This window comes from Falco punctatus, assembly GCF_963210335.1.
Source record: "Falco punctatus genome assembly, chromosome: 20".
Taxonomy (NCBI): Eukaryota; Metazoa; Chordata; class Aves; order Falconiformes; family Falconidae; genus Falco; species Falco punctatus.
The window spans coordinates 1,112,358-1,130,751 of record NC_137600.1 but is presented as its reverse complement, the minus strand read 5'-3'; the positions used below and the strand labels follow the sequence as shown (position 1 = coordinate 1,130,751).

General features: G+C 48.1%; 1 protein-coding gene across 11 annotated transcripts in view; it reads left to right on the top strand.

Moving 5' to 3' along the window:
* LOC308055734 (tetraspanin-15-like) overlaps positions 1–18,394 on the top strand; it is a 100,558-nt gene that overhangs the window by 57,625 nt on the left and 24,539 nt on the right. For all 11 annotated transcript variants that reach the window (XR_013924601.1, XM_080370077.1, XM_080370078.1 and 8 more), the window contains 2 exons: positions 3,133–3,318; positions 17,870–17,944. Coding sequence is in view for 10 of the 11 variants with exons in the window: in XM_080370077.1 (XP_080226203.1) it covers positions 3,133–3,318; positions 17,870–17,944 (261 nt within the window). In the remaining variant the exon portion in view is untranslated. The remainder of the gene's footprint in view (positions 1–3,132; positions 3,319–17,869; positions 17,945–18,394) is intronic.

Sequence of the window (18,394 nt, the reverse complement as noted above, 5' to 3'; positions counted from 1 at the left end):
TTGCTTTGCAAGATGCTTCCTTGTGCTTGAAGCTGCTTTGAGGAGAAGCAACTCTTTTTTTTTTTTTTTCTTTTTTTTTTTTTTTAGTTGAAGGGTGCTTTTTAGCAGGCGAGGTGTGGAGATGGGCTGGGATCCAGCCTGCAGCACTAATCCTTTGGAAATCATGTTGCAGGGGGCTGGGTGACCTTTTAAACTAGGAGCTAAGAAAGAGGAGAGCCAAGAAATTCAGGTAGATCAGCTCAGTCTTTGCTTGTTAGTCCCAAGGACTAGTTGGAGTTGCTTGGACATACATAGGACGCAGCCTTTTCTAAGCCATGAAACCCAAAAAAATCCGTGCAGCGTGGTTTGGGTTGCCAGCAGCATCTCCCCATGCCATGCAGTGCCTTTCCCCCCTTGCACTTGCTTTTTTCCCCCCCCTTGCACTTGCTTTTTCCCCCCCCCTTGCACTTGCTTTTTCCCCCCCCCTTGCACTTGCTTTTTCCCCCCCCCTTGCACTTGCTTTTTCCCCCCCCCTTGCACTTGCTTTTTCCCCCCCCCTTGCACTTGCTTTTCCCCCCCCCCTTGCACTTGCTTTTCCCCCCCCCCTTGCACTTGCTTTTTCCCCCCCCTTGCACTTGCTTTTTCCCCCCCCCTTGCACTTGCTTTTTCCCCCCCCCTTGCACTTGCTTTTTCCCCCCCCCTTGCACTTGCTTTTTCCCCCCCCCTTGCACTTGCTTTTTCCCCCCCCCTTGCACTTGCTTTTTCCCCCCCCTTGCACTTGCTTTTTCCCCCCCCTTGCACTTGCTTTTCCCCCCCCTTGCACTTGCTTTTTCCCCCCCCTTGCACTTGCTTTTTGCCCCCCCCTTGCACTTGCTTTTTCCCCCCCCCTTGCACTTGCTTTTTCCCCCCCCCTTGCACTTGCTTTTTCCCCCCCCCTTGCACTTGCTTTTTCCCCCCCCCTTGCACTTGCTTTTTCCCCCCCCCTTGCACTTGCTTTTTCCCCCCCCTTGCACTTGCTTTTTCCCCCCCCTTGCACTTGCTTTTTGCCCCCCCTTGCACTTGCTTTTTCCCCCCCCCTTGCACTTGCTTTTTCCCCCCCCCTTGCACTTGCTTTTTCCCCCCCCCTTGCACTTGCTTTTTTCCCACCCCCTTTGCACTTGATCCCCCCCCCCCCCCCCCCGCACTTGCTTTATTTCCCCCCCTTGCACTTGCTTTTCCCCCCCTCCCCCTTCCTTGCACTTGCATGGCAAGTAAGCGGGGCGTGCCCCGCTCCAAAAAAGAGGGATATTACGCACGGCACTGGTCACGGATTTTCCCTGCTGAAGGGATGACCGTGGAGATGCTGGGAGGATGGACCAGCACCACTCTGCAGCAGGCTCATGCCAGCCACGTGCTTTAAGTCAAGGATGCTTTTCGTCCCTGGAAAAGCTATTTTTAAGCAACGCACGTGCCCATCCTGAAAACCCTCCTCGGTTTCCCTCCCTTGGTAGCAGCTGACGCCCATCCCATGCATGCTGCTTCCTCAGCCCCTTGAGCATCCTGCTCTCAAACCCCCTCCCAGGTTTGCTCCGTGTACTTTCTGTGATGTCTATCCTCCCTCCCATCACAGATGGATTAATTAAAATGGGGAAAGTGGTTCGGAATGGCAGGGATTAGTGGGGATCGCATGGTGTGCGTTAATGTCTACCCCCCGCCTTCAAAGCCAAATGTATTTCCTGGGACACCGTATAAGAGCTAAACATTAAATCAAACCTAATCCCAAGCCACTGACCTGATACTTAAAATAGAGTATAGAGATGAAACTGTGATTAAAAGCCTGTTATCACAAATAGGCCTGCCTGTTTAGTTTCAAATAACTAAACTGCCTGTAACATATCACACGTCTAAATTTCGTTTTCTGAGAGATTTCAATTCCTTTATAGATGAGATGGAGCCTGGAAGCAGACAGTGATTGATAGACATTAACTAGCTACAAAACCGCACCAGAAATAGTGTCCAGGCAGAACAGAGAAGAAAAGAAATCAACCCCGCAAAAAAGCAAAGATTTTGCATTAGAATTAAGGATCGAATTTCCAGTGTGAATTAACAAGAAGAGTTTGAGCGAACTCATCAGGAGCTACGAAGCCTTTTGGAAAGAAAGGTGAAAGTGATGGAAAAGGAGCAACAAAAAGGGTTTTTCCTCCTCTTTGGAGATGTAGGGTTTTGACCACGGGTGTCCGCAGCCGGGGGCTTTCCCCCGGGAGCCTCCTGCTGGGATATGGGATGGGGAGAGCTGCCAAAAGCCCCGTGGAAATGGCTCTGGATGCCGCTCGTTTTCCTCGCTGACCTTTTCAGGTGTCGGCTCGGCGCTGGCTGAGAAGTGGCTCGCCTTCGGCTGTGCCGCAGGGCCGACAGGCACGATGCGAACAGCTCCTGACAGCACAAAACGCTCGGGGTAGCGTTGCTGGCTTTGATGTTGGAGCTGAAGGGATGCAAACAGCCCTTCTTGGAGCCCCGCTTTATCCCAGCATCGTTAGGCGCTCTTTCTCAATTAGAGGCTGATTCGTTGAAGGGGGAGAGAGGGGAGGAAGGTTGTCATAAATAATCCATTGCTTTTCTTTATGGCACTTTTCATCCAGGGATCAAAAGCGCTTTGTAAGGGTGCAGAGAATTCAGTTTCCAGTTGTCAGTGCCGGTGTGGGAAGGGAGGGCGAGGGGCTCTCTGTGGGTCTGGGGGCAGGTTGGTGCTTAAGCCAGGTGTGAAAATGATGGAGTGAAATTAGTCGTTGTGGGGACGGTGCTAAGGGTGGAATTTGGGAGGTGGGCTGTTGGTGTTAATGACTACCAGCCTCTGGGTCTATCAGACCTGAGGTGAGCACCAAGCTGAGCACCCAGACAGACCATAGGGATACAAGCAGGACAGGGGAGAGGAAAAACCTGGCAAAACCCAGCTTGAAGCTGTCCAGCTATAACAGCCACGCTGCGATTATACATCCCCTTCCCAACCAGCAGAATAACAGCCCGAAGGGGATGTGCCAAGTGCTGATGGCACTGTTTGGGGTTGGATGTTAAATGTCCTGGAGTTGGGTGGGTTTTCCTTGGCTGTCTGGGACATCTTCCACCTCTGCTTTTTCCCTGTTGGTGTCTGAATCCCATCCCATGCTTCCCTTGCAGATCCTCGGCCTCGTGATCCTGTGCGTTGGGATTTATGCCGAGGTGGAGAGGCAAAAGCACAAAACCTTGGAAGGGATCTTCCTGGCTCCGGCCATCATCCTCCTCCTGTTGGGTTTCACCATGTTTGGAGTCTCCTTCGTCGGCATGGTGGGGAGCCTCAGGGACAACCGGACGCTGCTGAAGACGGTAAGACCGATACCGTGCAGCCCTCCGGGTGGTCTGGGTGATGTCCAGGAGGAAAACTAATGCGTCCTAACGAGTCACCAGCATAGCTTACAGCAACGGTGGGCCCCTTCCTGGATTTAACCGCTTGCATGATGTGACTGCTTGGTGTTTTCATCTCACCTATTGAGTCAGAAGAGGGGTATCAGGGAGAGGATGTATTAAATTGTAGAGCTGGCATGCCAATTTCCCTGTTTCCCACAGCTGAATCCCTCCCAACACCTGCAGGAAGCACCGCTGCCTTCCTCCTGGGGTAACAAGGGAGTTATTCTGGGGGCTGAGGTCCTGTCTCTGGTGGAGCAAAGTTTATTTTAACCGTGACCATGCCAACAGAAAATAGCTTTGTTTCCTTTTGCAAGGGAGCTCTTAGCAGAGAGAAGAGTTACTTTTAAAGTCCAAACTGGAAGAGATCCAGGACACCAGGGCAAAGCTGTTCACTCCTAACCTGCTCTCCGGGCGTTTTGTCGGTGTGTCGAGCATCTGACCACCTGTCCTCCCTGCAGCTCATCATTGCCCTTGCTCTGGGGTAGCACCCCTGCCTCCAGCGAGGAGCAGGAGGCTGCAGGGTTTTATAAGCTGAATTATAAGCCATTCCCTCCATTCCAATGGGAATGAAGCTTTTCCATCACCCTCCTCCCGGCCCAGTGTCCATCAGCGAGCTCCGTGACAGCTCTGTCGGCTCTTTGGCTGCATCCGATGCTCCCTCAGTGAAGAAGTTGCTTTTGGTTGAATAATCCGTGCTGGTCCGTGGAGCCTTCCCACCAGCGCACGTGTGTCTTGCATGCTGACAGCTTGCGTAACACCTTCGTCCCCCACTGGTTTGGGTTGATTAGTTTATTCAAATCAAACACTCCGGGTAGCTAGTGCTCACTTGTACCGGCTTGCAATTTTGCTTTTAAAAAATTGCTCAGCATTTGCATTTCCAATTAATACAGATGGGAGCCCAGATCAGAAAACCAATATTGTCTTTGCTTCTGCGTGAGCAGATGAAATTATCGTTGCTTTTTGATACGTCTGGTTTTGTGCCACCTGTGATAGGTGGTGGTTGGCGTTGCACTTGAAGAGGTTGCAGGGATCAAAGTGAGCGAGCGGCAGCGGTTCCGCGTCAAATCTCTGTTGCAGCGAGGTACCAGTTGCTCTGTTTGAGGGCTGCCTCCTAACCCCGGTATCTGGAGGAGTCGCCGAGTGCCCAGGGACATCCCCTCCAAGTGATACTTGTGATGTTGAAATAGCCCCGATAGCTTGCTAGCTTAAAAACTAATTTTTAATTAATTCCCTATCAGCCAACCTTTTCTTTCTGTTTGGATGCTAAGTGGTAACGGTGGGCATTTCCCCTAATCCCTCTTTAACATATAACCCTCTTTCTCCTGTCCATCAAGGCAATTGGGAAAGCTCTGTATTTCTTTACCATCTAAGCCTAGAAAATATTTTTCTGCCAAAGCTGAAGTTATGTTGCTTACGGAGAACATTTCATCTTCCTTTTCCTTTGTCTGCTTTTAAAGCTATTCACTCTTGTGTTCATTCTATTTAGGCTTGTTCCAAAGAAGATAAGTACTTCAGATTTCCAATCATATTTTTCTTTCTGCGCTAATACTCATGAATCATGGTTAATACTCTGTTTCCACAACGCGGTTTGAATTTGGAAGTGGAAAATTGACACATCAGAGGGTAGGAAATCTCATCCTTGGAGCGACCCAGGGCAACAGAAACCAAAGCTCATTAACGGTATTTCACAAGTTGTCGGCTGAATCAATTCTGCAATGGGCGCTGCTGAGCAAAAGAAATAATCCTGCCCGTTTGGGTTGGCTTTTTCTCCCCGTGGATATAAGCAGCTTCACGCCTGCCATGTGGGATAAATAAAGCAATACCCGGTCAAGTCATCACGCACAATAACACTTGCATCCCCTTTGGCTAGGAGATAAGAAGGGGGACGTTTGTCTCGTGTGTTAAAATAAGTTGTATTTCTGGGTGGTGGGGGTTTGAGGTTACTCAAGGCTCCTCGTCTGCCTTTAGTTGGCTGCAGAGCAGCACAATTAGCCCAGTACTACATCAATTATCATTTTCCAGGAGCAGATAAATGAAGGGATATTCCATAGAATTGTTTAGGTTGGAAAAGACCTTTAAGATCATCAAACCCAACTGTTAACCCAGCACTGCCAAGGCCACTGCTAACCCATGGCTCCACTAATCCACTATCCATTCCTGGTAATGGATCCAGCCTAATTCCCAGCCTTGGAACTGAAATGTTTCCCCCATGGATATATTCAGCTTGATGGGCACCAGCACAAGGAGGAGGGCACAGCAGCAGTGAGGTATTTTAGAAATGCCCTCGACGATGAGCTAAGTAAGGGTGTTCCTTGCGCGTGCATTGCACAGTTGCACAAAACCAGGAGGTATTTGTGGTCTGCATGGAAGAAAAATCATAATTGTAGAATCATAGAACGGTTTGGGTTGGAAGGGACCTTAAAGACCACCCAGTTCCACCCCCTGCCACGGGCATGGACACCTTCCACCAGCCCAGGTTGCTCCAAGCGATGTCCAACCTGCCCTTGAACCGTTCCAGCTGATGGGGCAACCTGTGCCAGCATCTCACCGCCCTCCCAGTACAGAATTTTTTGTTAATATCTCACCTAAATCTGCCGTCTTTCAGTTTAAAACCATTCCCCCTTGTCTTATCACTACACGCCCTTGTAATGGCACCCCTTCTTGTAGGAAATAGTGTTGCAAGCTCATAGCGGGCAAAAAATGCACTTAAAGAGCATCTCTAAGAGCCGGTGCCACGAGTGTGGGTTTGCGTGTCCACCTCTGGCTTGCTCTGCCACCTTGGATGCCCCGTGGAGGACTTGCCCACTCAAAGGGGTTGAAGGTTTGTATGGGAGCAACCTTAGATTAGTGTTTTCCTGGTGGAGACGCGGCTTATCCCAGCAAAAATGCTTTATCCTTGTATTTTAAACAGTGAGACTGGGCTGCACTGGAAGAACCATCGCTGCTGGTGTGGTTTTATGGTACCGGAGTACTTGATGGTTTGTTGTGCTCTTACCTGCTCATGGTCATATTGGCAAAACCACGTGGCCAAGCCTGGACTTCTCAGTTGTGTTTGTGTTGGAATTGTCTGTGAAACATATTACCATTTCTATCCATCACCCAAAAGTGGGTGCTCCTACCAGGAATTCGTAGGGGGTTTCACTGCGGGGCATCCTCAGTGCGCAGCAACCTCTCCAGGCATGGGAGACTGGAGGTTGCTTTCATTTGTAGAAGTTGTTTCCTACTGGTTTTGTGCCAAATTTTATCAGGAAAACTCTTGAAAAAGACATTATTGGTTAGAGGGTTTGTAATCTATTCGCCTTGAGGCGGAATCTGGTGGTGCAGGGGCCACGGAGGAGGGAGCTCTGCCCTGTGAGCCCCAAAACAGGCTCCAGAGCGACCCTGGAGATCGTATCATGAGGCAGCATAAAAATACTCGTATTGATGCTGATGGAAAATCAGTGCATGAGTCCCATCAGGCTCCTGGGAGCTTGTGTGTGCAGACGGACTGCAGCTGCTCGAGTGCCTGCACATGCATTGTCAGGCACCCCGAGCTCCAACGATGAGCACAAAACACCCCAAAATTTCAAATCCCTGATAAAAATGGATTTGTCTCTTCATCTGAATAAATGTCTTGTTAACCTGGAGAGCAGGCAATACATTCCTCTCTGTTTAGGAGAAAATATTTCAATGCCCTACAAAAATTGATGGGATGGCACTTGACGTTAATAACCATTTTATTATATATATATATTTTTTTTTACACAAAATGCAGTAGGTGCAGGTGCGCACCTGCTTGTTAAATCCTCGTTCATCTCCCTCGCTTACTGCCGACTGATGGATTTTTATTTCCCTTAGCTCCCTGGAGAAAAAACATATCTCTTAGGCAAAACAGGAAAGCACCCAGCCCCCGAATCTGCTGCTGGATATATTATTCCAATATCCCCCCCTGCAAGGTGTAACACAAATTACATTTTGGTTTTAATCTTTTCCTTATCAACCTTCTTCTCTCCACTCATTACCTGTAATTGTCATGCACAACCCCACAATGCGTACCCGTGTGTAAGCCAGATGATCACATCTTTAACGACTTCTCTAATAACCCAAGCGAAGTCTATTCAATAAAGCCACCGCCTGCTTGCAATTTTCTGCTCAAGTTTATTAGAAAAATTACCGGCAAGGCCTGGGGATTTTAGCTGCTGGCGCGTGTAATCGGCATTATGAAGGCTCGTATTTAATCAATGGTTTAAGAATTTGTTTGGAAATCAAGTTTCTTCTATCGCCATTAACATTTGCAAGGCTGGAAGAACGGCGGATTGTCTGGTGAGAATGGCTTGCCTTTGCTTTGAGGGAGTTCAGGGTAATTTAGCAAATAGACTGTAAAAATCAATATTTCTCTTGCGCAATTAGATGGCTTCAAGGAGCTGGGATGCTTTGGTTTAGGGACTGGAAATGCAACGGGACAGCTGCTCTGGCAGTTGGGTTTTGCAGTTGAATATGCCCAAACTGGCCCCTCTTTGTGCCTTTTTTAGAGCTTTTTTTTGCTAGAAATGTGTTGTGTCTTACTCAGCATCTCCTGCCCGGGGGCTCGGGACCTGTGCGCTCACCCCGTGGATATTTGAGCTTTCAAAAAATCAATAAAGCCCTGAATTTTCAGGGTTGGATTCCATAGAGTTGGTTTTATTTTATGCCGAACAGAAGAGAGATGAGGGTCCATGCAGGCCAAGAAATCCAACTTTTCCAATTTTCTTTTCCGTTGGGTAAGTTTTTTGGGTTCTCCCTGCCTTGTGTTTGTCAGACTTGGCCACCCAAGGCAGGATTTGACCTTGGGTTTGTGGCAGTGAGAGGTGAGCTGCTCCCGCAGCTCTTTTGGCCTTTTGCAGGTGTTATATTTATATATATATCTATAAATATAAATATATAACCAGCATAAAAAATACATAAATACTTTTTTTTAATATATATATAAAAGCAGATTTATATCTATACTGCTATTTCCAAATGTCAGCAACAGCAAGATGTGAAAAGCAAACTCCAGCAACCGCCGCCAGCTTTGCCACTTATTTTATTTGCAATTTTGTATTTTCACTCTGAAGGTCGACCCACGATGCGACTTCCTGAGCGGGGCTTGATAGCTTGATATTCGCTTTCCCACTCCCTCTCCAGCCCCTGATTGCATGTGTAAATAGAGAGATTAAACGCTGGGAAATGGCAGATATGTCAGGTTTGAAGAGAGGAGCGAGTGCGGCTGCGGGGAAATGGTTGGCAATCACAGAGCTATTGTGTGGCTGGAGAATTGTCCTTCTCCTGGGAAGATAAATTCCCCCTCGAAGAGAGTCAGCTACTAGAGTGATTTGAAGCTTGGGGGCCCTGAATAAAAGCAATCAGGGTAGCGCACGTGTGAAGGAGCACTTTGAGGTCTGAGCTGGTCCAGGCAGCTGGGTTTTGTTCTGATCGTGTGGAGAAAGGGGCAAAAATTAACACAACCCCCCTCTATTGCAGCGGTGCCGTATAAAGCATCCCTCTGCCACGTTGCCAGTGCCAACTCAGTACCCTATAGCAGCCACTTAAAACTGATTTTAAGTCAGAGAAGGTGAAAACACCCATAAGTAGCACCTTTCCCTTGTTTTTCTTCTGTGTTGGGAAGCATTGGGTGAAGTAGTTTAAAAAAGTTTGTGTTTTGTGGATGCGTTGCTTGCACTTAACCCACTTGGGTATTTGGCTCCGGTGAATTCCTTGTGGTTTTATGGTGCTGGAAACCCTTTTGGATGAAAGCAGAGGACGTGGTTGGGGTGTCCAGCTCATCCATTTACCGCAGGGTGTGCATGGTGAGCGTGGTGACCTGGGGGGTTGGAGGAATTTGGGGTGAAGCTGGGGCTGGCCTGGGTTTGCAAAGCTGGTGTGTGATGGCTGGAGGTGGATTTTTCTGTCCCTGCAAAATGCACGAGGGAGACCCAGGCGGTTGAAGATGCAGGGGAAAAATGGGAAGTTTGTGGGCAATATGGAAATTCCCTAACAGAAAAAAAAAATAAAGCAATTTCCAGCTGAAATGAGATTTGACCAGCATCTTTTTTAGGCTGTTTTTTCAGCTATTTCTGCCCTGTTAGAGGATGAAGGAGAAAGACTTGCCCCTTTTGCCCTAGCCACAGCAAGAGACCGTGCTGTGTGGTTTTTCCATCAGTGAGATGCGGCTTTTGGAGAAGTGGCTGCAGGTTTTGGTTGCAAAAGGTGCAGGTTTTGGAGGTCAGGTGCATCCCACCTCCACCACAGCGCCACGTGTTACAAACCAGAGCAGTATCGATTGCTGGGACGGCAGCGCTGGGAGGCTCCGGCTGTGTGGTGTCATAGACAGCACACGCCGAGCACAGTGGAAAACTTGATAAAATAATAAAAACTTCTGATTACAGGTTTGCATGAGAAATGAAGCTGCGTTTCGGTGTTTGAACCCATCTGGGGTTATGATTGCTGCTGAGAGAGAGGTCACCAGGCGTTTTTCCACTTGCTTTTGTCAGCTTGTGGGGAAATTTGGGGTTAATTGAGGATGCTTTGTGCAAAGCATCACTGCAACACCCCATTTCTCTTTATGCTTCCTGAGGACTAGGCTGGGGTCCAGGTTGCGCTGTCCCAGCTCCTGCATCCTCAATGAAAAGTTATCTCTGGATATTCTACTACCAGCAGGTTTCAGTGATGCTGCTTTAACTCTCAAAAAAACAAATTCCCGGTAATTAGCACACAAATAGACCCTGCTGGAAAAAAGTGATTGAAGAAACTCCTTCCTGCCGAGGTTTGCTCGGGAATCTGCATATATTTCTTTTTACTTCCTAAGCCCACTGATTATACAGCATGCTCTGATTACAGGCTTTCTGAACAAAACCACCACTTTCTAGATTTTTTTCTTTTTTTTTTTTTTTTTTTTTTTTTTCTGCTTAGCCGCACAGAGGGGTGGATAAATGAGGAGAATCTGACATTTGCACAGCAGCAAGCATTCGGGATTGCCAGGAGAGCTGAAAATATCCCGGACCCAGGAGCAAAAGCAGGAGAATCCCATCTTTGTGCTAGGGACCGGAGCCGGTGCAGCAGGGCTTGGGAGCAGGCAGGTACTGATGCTTCCCTATTTGTGTAACAAGCATCCAGCATCTTCAGCCTTCCCCTGAGTGGGATGGACCTGCAAACCCTCTAAAACCCAAATCCCCGCAAAATACAGTGAGAAAAAGCCTTGCAGAGACCCTCCAGCGCTTTTTACCCAGCCCTATGCATCTAATTTATTCTCCTTTAATTCTGTGATTTTTCAAGCCCTTCTAATTATTATTATTTCATTTGCTTGAGACAAAGTGGCAAACCCCAGGGTGGCAGAAGGAGCTTTGTATGAGAAGTCGTGGCTGATCTCCTCCCTTTAAGAGTTGCTTGCCTCTTGGCTGGGACTTTTTAATCACCCCAACGTGCTTTAAAAGGGGATTTGCTTGGCCCAGGTTTGGCTCTGAGGGAGAAGAGGGGGCTGAAGCCCTGGGGGAGTTAATGATTCCCTTGCCATACTAATTATCGGCACTTTCACACTGAATTTCTTGCAGTGTGCCCGCTCACCGTCTTTCTAGGAGCAGTTTGGGAAGGTTTTGTGAGCAGCAAAAACCCCCAAACTTTATTCTTCCTCAGCCTCAGATGTTGAGCATCACCAGCAGACTCGCAGCATGTCATGTTTCTTTCCTTGGTGCTCACCCCTTTCTTCTTTAATCTCATCGCTAAATTAGCCATTGCAATAATAACAGCCACCCTTGCAGTGAGTTAGTGGGGCTTCGCAGCTTCTGGAAAACCCGATGAAGGGCTGACGTTACAAAATCCTTCCAAAAATCCTCCAAGAGTGGATTATATGGACACCTCTGGAGTTATGTACCTTTTCAACACGTGTTTCTGATAAATAAGAGTTGTATCTCGTGCTGCATTTTGACTCCCTAAAGAGAACCGCTTGAAGTTGGTGCCGCCCGTTGCACGGTGAAAGAATGCTGCTGAGCACCCGGATAAGAGTGAGGAGAGGTTTTTGCAAAGTCTGAGGTGATGTTAATAGCATCCAAGTGATTTAATCTGTGTTAAGAGTTTCCAGTGAATAGCCTGGTGTTCATTAAAGGATTGAGCTGATTGTGGCATTGAAATAGTTTTCTGATGGGGGGCGGGGGGGGGGGGCGGGAAGCAACAAGTACAGAGATCTTTGAAAAGAGGTGATGTTTGATTGCTTGGCTCTCAAAGTCTGAAAAAAATCAGATTTGAAAGGAGCCGTTGCTCATAGAACTGGATGGAGGGGAGGTCTAAGAGGTGACATCCATCCCTCTTCATGAAAACCTCCTTTTCTCTGGGTTTTGGGGAACACGAGCATGTTACATCTGACCTGGTGTTGAGATGGGAGCAGGGCTATAGCCAAGGAAGGGTTAAAAGCAGCTGCAGGCTATAAAAGACCAAAGGAAATAAAAAGGGGGTTTCTGGCAGGTCTGGGGAGCCAAATTTGTTCTTCCAAGGGGCAGAGCAGGCACCTGTGGGACTTGGTGGAGGTAGGGCTGGTACCTGGGCTGCGGGGGATGGACCACGGCTCTTGGGTAGCCCCAGTGGGTTGTTTGCAAGGCTGCTGGCTCTTCGGGGATTAAACCCAGGCTTCTTGGTTATTCAGCTTCTGAAGCATAAAGGAAATGTGTCTTTTGGCTGGAGGTTTGGCAAATGCAGGCGTGAAACCCAGATGGGGTGACGAGCCCCAGCCTGGGTACATGGGCAGCAGGGGCACGTTGCCTGCCCCCTGAATAAAATAACATGGTTTGCTTGGATAAAATAGTGCCCTGGGCAGGGAGGGTTAGCGCTGTACTGCTAAAACAGAAGATGTTCTGCCAAGTCTCTTCATCTGGGCTTTGTTGTCCTTGTTTTATCTGTGTAGGAGACATTCCTGACAGATTTTGGTGGGTTGTTTTTTGGGTTTCTTTTATTTTCTTTTCTTTTTTCTCTTCAAAGCAGCTATGAAAGCTCTTTCGATGTGGGAATAAACAATTATTTGGGTTTTCAGAGGAAGGGCTGCATGCAACTGTCAGGAAAAAAAGCAAACCCTTAAAAAGGGCCACTCTGCGTGGGAGAAAGCTCTAACATGTCATTGGGAGGAAACAGTTCTTTTAAAAATATAAAATTTCAGTCTGGGGATCAAAAGCTCTGTCTTTCTGTGCTTATGTGAAACCGTGGACTCTTCTGTGGCCAGTCTCGCTGAAGAAGGAGGAGGTGGCAGGTGCTTGCCAAGGGGATGATTTAGTGGCCTCCCAGGTAGAGTGAAAGATTTATTTATCACACGCCCCTGCATCGGGTGTGCTTCACGCCAGTGGCACATTTGATCTGTTCCCGTTTATCAAGAGGGAACAACCAGTTCCCTGTCTGGATGCCCAAAAATGCAGCAAAACCTGGGGGCCACCATCCTGTAAACTCATGGGCATGGAAAACCAGGGTGATTTGTGTTTTATAGGAGGAGAAATTAAATTGCACGAGTTTCTTTTCATCTTGGGGATGGGAGGTCCAGATTTTCCATCCCTTGATGACCTGTTGCCACTTCTATATGAAAAGGTCCAAACCCTTTTCTTGCATTGGCTTCGGTAGGGCTGACTTAGCTCCTTCGCTGCAGAAGCAGCTATAGAAATGGATAAAAATAAAATATTGGGGAGGTTATTTGCATGAATGTGGAGTGTACCTGTTCCCACAGGGGTTTAATGGTGACTGTAGAGCCTGGAGTGAGGATAAAATTCAAAGAGGGGGTTCAAACCCCTCTGTTCCTCCTCTGTTCACTCTATAGGGTCTCATTATATGGGGCTTGCAGAGTCTTTTAAGTATGACCAGTAACTTTTTCTCAGTAAAACACCCACTTGATGTCTTAAATTAGGCAGCTGTTTATGATCTGCCTGTACTACTTTAATGTGAAGTTCATCAGGAGGGCAGGAGGATTCAAAAGCAGCATCCTCAGCCTCAGTTTTCCCAGTATCCCACTGCAGAGTAGCCAAGAATCTATTTATAGGTTTATTTCTTTTTGTTTTGGCTTGTATTATGGCCTCTCTAGAAATTATCATCCTCGTTACAGTTCTTACTATCTCATCCTTTCCTGTGACTGAGCCGAGGGAGGAAATGGATCATCAAGAAGTAAAATCTTTTCCTGTATCAGCCCCTGGTTGCCACAGGGGAAACTCCTGGTGCCAGGTAGAAAGGAAGGCTTTTTGGGGATTTTCTTTTTCTTTCTTTTTTTTTTTTTTTAAATTTTTTTCCCTGCAGTTGTGGCAGCCGGTTACTCTCCCTGGCCGCGCTGTGAGATCACAGCAGCATTTCACAGCTGGAGCTTGCTCATATTAAATAAACATCACAGATTTCTCTGGTGCTTTCATGATGCTCCAGGAGCTCTTCCCTCCTACTGCCTGTGTCTTCTCCTTTCCCCACTTCATCTCTGGCAAACAGCATCCCTCTCCCATCCAAAACCCCTTTGGAGCCACACTGGGGCTTGGCATCTGAGCTTCCCATGGCTTATAGGTGTCTCAAGTGCATCTGAGCTCAGGAGTGATGCTCAGCCTCTATCCATGGCTCAGGGCTCCTTCCCTGGGCTGGCTCCCAAATAAATCCCTGCGTGGCTTATCCATCCCTCAGCCTCGGTGCCTCCAGCCCGTCCCTGGACCCGTGTTCATCCCTTCTGCCAGGTGAGGACACATTTGAGCTGGAAATTGCAGGTGGCTGCACGCTGCTCGTGGTCTGGAAACGAAGCAGCAGCAGGTTTGCACCCCTCCGTTGGCCAGACCCAGGGCTGGAAGAGTTTACTCTGGACCAACTCGGGATTTCAGGTGGGTTTTAAGCTTCTGGGAGATGAAACCTGATGGCGAGACATCCCATCTGGTGGAGGGAGGTGGCAGAAAACCAAACACCCAGAGGATGTACGGGAAGGGATCGCTCCAGGCTACCTATATATTGCTTATGTCAAATGACCCTAATGAAGGGGGTTATTCCCCAAATTGGAAGGAGATTAGTCTTTAAACCTGAGGCGGTGTGTGGTCCCTGGGTGCTTTCCTTCTGTGCTCAGTTGGGCTTTGGGAGACATTAACGATGAGCAAAACGGCGCTGGAGACTAAGAGGAGGGAAGGGAGCAGCTTGGAGCTCTGCTGATGGTGGGCATGGGGGTGATTAGTCTTCTTGTCAAGGTGTTTGAGGGAATTAAGCAGTATAATTTATTGTGAGCTTTTGAATTGATGAGCTATTTAAAGGGAGCTGGCTGCAGCCAGTGTTAATTTAATCAGAATTGAGCAACTTCTCCTCGATCCAGCTGTTTCGGCCAAGAGGAAGGTTTTACTGGGGAGTTTCTCTCCATGAAAACTGGGCTTTGCTTTGTGCTGGGTGGTGGGTGGGATCCTCAGGCACCTTCCCAGGTCCTCCTTCGCAGCGTTTGTCTTCTCTCAGGGCTGCAAATGGTGAAGCCTATGGGTGACGCCGTGGAGGCACCACCACTTCCATGCAAAGGGTGAATTTTTGCAAAATCGGGGGGGAAAACCAGCTCTTCAATGTACTGCTTGGTGGTTTGGTTTTATTTTTACTTTGCCACTTTGAACTTGCTGCAAATCTGAGGCAGCTCAAGGCAGGGTTAAATGCTGTTTAATGTGGATTTTCAATCATTATTTTGCTGCTGGAGTCTTTTTAAGGACCAAAACTGATTTATTGGGGCTGGCAGACAGCAGGGGCTGCAATGCACTGGTTAAAAGAGACCAGCATGGACGTTGCCAGCAATTTTGCTCCAAAACGCGTGTTATGGTTACCGGTGGTTGCTGCAATCCTTGTGAATGCAAAAAAGGTACCACCTTCTGCTCTGTCCATGCAGCTGGCGAGGGTTTGCACGCTCCGCTCGGCCGTTATTTGGAGGAAGAAGAGCTGGTTTTTGCTCAGGCTGCACAATTTTCCAAGCTCGTGCTGGAGACCCAGCTTTGGGTTTGCTTTTCTTGCAAAACCTCTATAAATTATAAGGGAAATTCTGGGCTTTCTGAAGGCAAAGTTACGTGTGGTGGGGTGCCCAGGGGGGCTGGGCATCACCTACGTAACAACTTCCCAGGTTTGCAGTTTTCCTCTTGCAAGGAATTGCTCTTGGCATCTGCCGTGGCTTTCTTCCTAATTAATGCCGCCGCTTTCCCTCTGTTTATGGAGCCCTTGAGTTAAACTCTTTTTCTGGGGGGCTTGCTTTCCTGGAAATGATGGTTTGGCCACCTATGAACTCCCTTTTGAAAGCCACGTTCGGTCATCGTTTTCCTAAGAGCTGGGTGCAGTTAGTGTCCCATGGACCTTTATAAATCGGATATCAAACCTGGATATTAAATATTACCTTCGATTTTAGTATGCACAGCTGAGTTGCATTGTATAAACCTCGCCTCTTACACCTTGAACTGACGAGCTGCACGGCAGAAATTGAGGCTGGAAGAAGGAAATGGAGCGGGGGATAAAATCAGCGCATGGTGTGCAATGGCCAAAGCGCTAGGAAGAGCGGAAAAACCACCCAGCAACCGGCACGAGGGGTCTTTGGGGTTCAAATCCTGGATTTCTGGGGGGAGCTGCAGGGCTGGTGCTTTCGGAGGGGCCTCTCATGTGTTGGGCAAGAGGAAACGCTGCGCATGCCGCGCCGTGCTGGCTTGTAGGTGATTCTGGGTGTGCTGGTCTGACCGCGAGCGCGGCGGGGTCCCTGCTCGGGCTTCGGAGCTGTGGCGGCTTGTCTCTGCCCGCAGCGGGCTGGGAAGAGTGCCAACCAGTTCCTGGTACACAAACGAGAAAGCACTCTTTTTTTTCTCTTTTTTTTTTTTTTTTAAGTTTTGCTTTTTTCACCCCTTTTTTCCTTTTTTTTGCTTTTATCCTCCTTTTCCTCCTTTGGTTTCCTTTTGCTTCCTTTTGTTTGTTTCCTTTGTTTCCTTTGTTTCCTTTTGTTTGTTTCCTTTGTTTCCTTTGTTTCCTTTTTCTGTTTTTCTTCTTGTTTCCTTTTTTCCTTTGCTTCTTTTTTCCCTTTTTTTTTCTTTTCTTCTTTCTGCTTCTTGCTTGCTTCTTGCTTGCTTCTTGCTTGCTTCTTGCTTGCTTCTTTCTTGCTTCTTGCTTGCTTCTTGCTTGCTTCTTGCTTGCTTCTTGCTTGCTTCTTGCTTGCTTCTTGCTTTTTTTTTTTTTTTTTTCCCCCTCTTTCTTGAGTTGTAACTAAGGCTGAAGAGCAAAAACGTTTCCAAAACGGAATTCCTCTCACTGCTTGCCGCAGCGTTACAAGCTCTAGCCATGCCCTGCTTGATCAAACCGTGTACCACGCTGCCCTGGCCTTCCTCCCAAAGCAGCCCCGTTCTATATCAGTTCAGATGCACATCATCTCTGCCACCAGATAACAGGTGCTTAGTTAATTGGATTCCTTGCCTAATTACACCTGGCCTGTTATGAACTGATTTAGCTGGTGATGGAAGTGATGCTGCTGCTCTAGTGGAGCCACGCTCGTTGGCTGTTCGCAAATATGCACAGTGCAAAACTCATCAGTGGGTAGATAATTAAAAACCCCGATAGTTTGGGGCATGAAGTGGCATTTTGCTGCAATGGTGCTTTAGTTTTGGCAAGCTTGGGAAATCATTTTGGGGCATGTGGGTCCCTGCACTGCCTGCCTTTGTAAACAGGCTGTTCTAATAAACCAGTGGTCAAAGTGAATATTGTGGTAATAAATTACCTCTTCCCCCCCACTTCCTGCCCCCTCCCCCCCTTTTTTTTTTAACTTGCTTTTGGATTTTTAGCTAGTTACCATGGTAACTTTCCACCTTCCTTTTTCTGGTGAGTCTCCAAAGTCGCTGCTGGAGGTAGCCTTGGGGAGACAAGTGTGAGCCGAGCAGAGCTTTGCTCTCCATCCTCTGCCAAGTCAGGTGTGATGCCCCATGAGACCCCTCCTTTAGGGACCAAAGCATCAAGAGACTGACGGGTGCAGGCTGCAAGAACATCAGACCTTCTCCTTTCAATTGTTTGCTCCATCAGGACATTGATTTCCAACCTAAATGTGGTGCCACAATCCCTTCTGGCAGAGGCATGAGTTTTATTGCCCATATCTGGGGGGTGGATGATCCTCCACTGGATGTTCAGCTTGGAAATGTCAGTGTTCCACCTGGCACCAGCACCCCATCGCAGAGGGATGCTGCGCACCTGCAACTACCCAGATACAACATTTGCTCCCACTGCATTCCTTTTACCCTTTTCCCCATGCAGAATTTGGCCACTCAGATGGCTTCTTCTTTCAATCCATCCATCCTTCCTTCTTGCCTCACTTTCTATAAGGGAGCAAAATGCTTTACCTATTAGGACCAAGATCTTTGGAGGAGATTTTCAGGTCCTTGGGGAGCTGGTAATGAAATGACATGACTTCAAAGTGTTTCAAAGCAGTTCCTGGTTTCCAGGTCTCCCTGGTTGTGGCTAACTGCCTGACTTGGAGCGGGGCTAATCCTTCCCTTTCTCTTTTCAGTTCTTCTGGGTCCTTCTGGTGATCTTCCTCACAGAGCTGCTGCTGCTATTCATCGAAATCATCTTTGAAAACAAGGTGGGTGCGATCAGGGAGGCCTTTGGATGCTGCGCGGTGACAGACTGCAGCCCCGCATCGTCGGGGAGGAAAATTCCTCAAGGATCTGTTAGCATGTGCCCTGAAAATGAAGGTTTTCATGGCTCTTGCTCTTCTGGGGCTGCACATCGTGCTCCAGAGCTGCGATGGATCTCCAGCACCACCCAGAGCCGCACCGCAGCTCCCTGTGCAGACTCTCAGCCAAAACCCTGTGGTTTTGGTGTTTGGTTTTCTTTTTTTTTTTTTTCTTGAAGGCTCATTAAGCTCCTCATCTCAATTATGTTAACTGCTGGCTTGCATTTGCAAGGACAGGGACAGGTTAGAGTTATAGCTGAGCTGGCGAGATGGTAAATGCTTCCAACAGATGTCCTTTTTGGCCGCCCGCCTTCTGCCGCAGAAACCCTACCATTTTCAATTTAATCTTACCCTTGC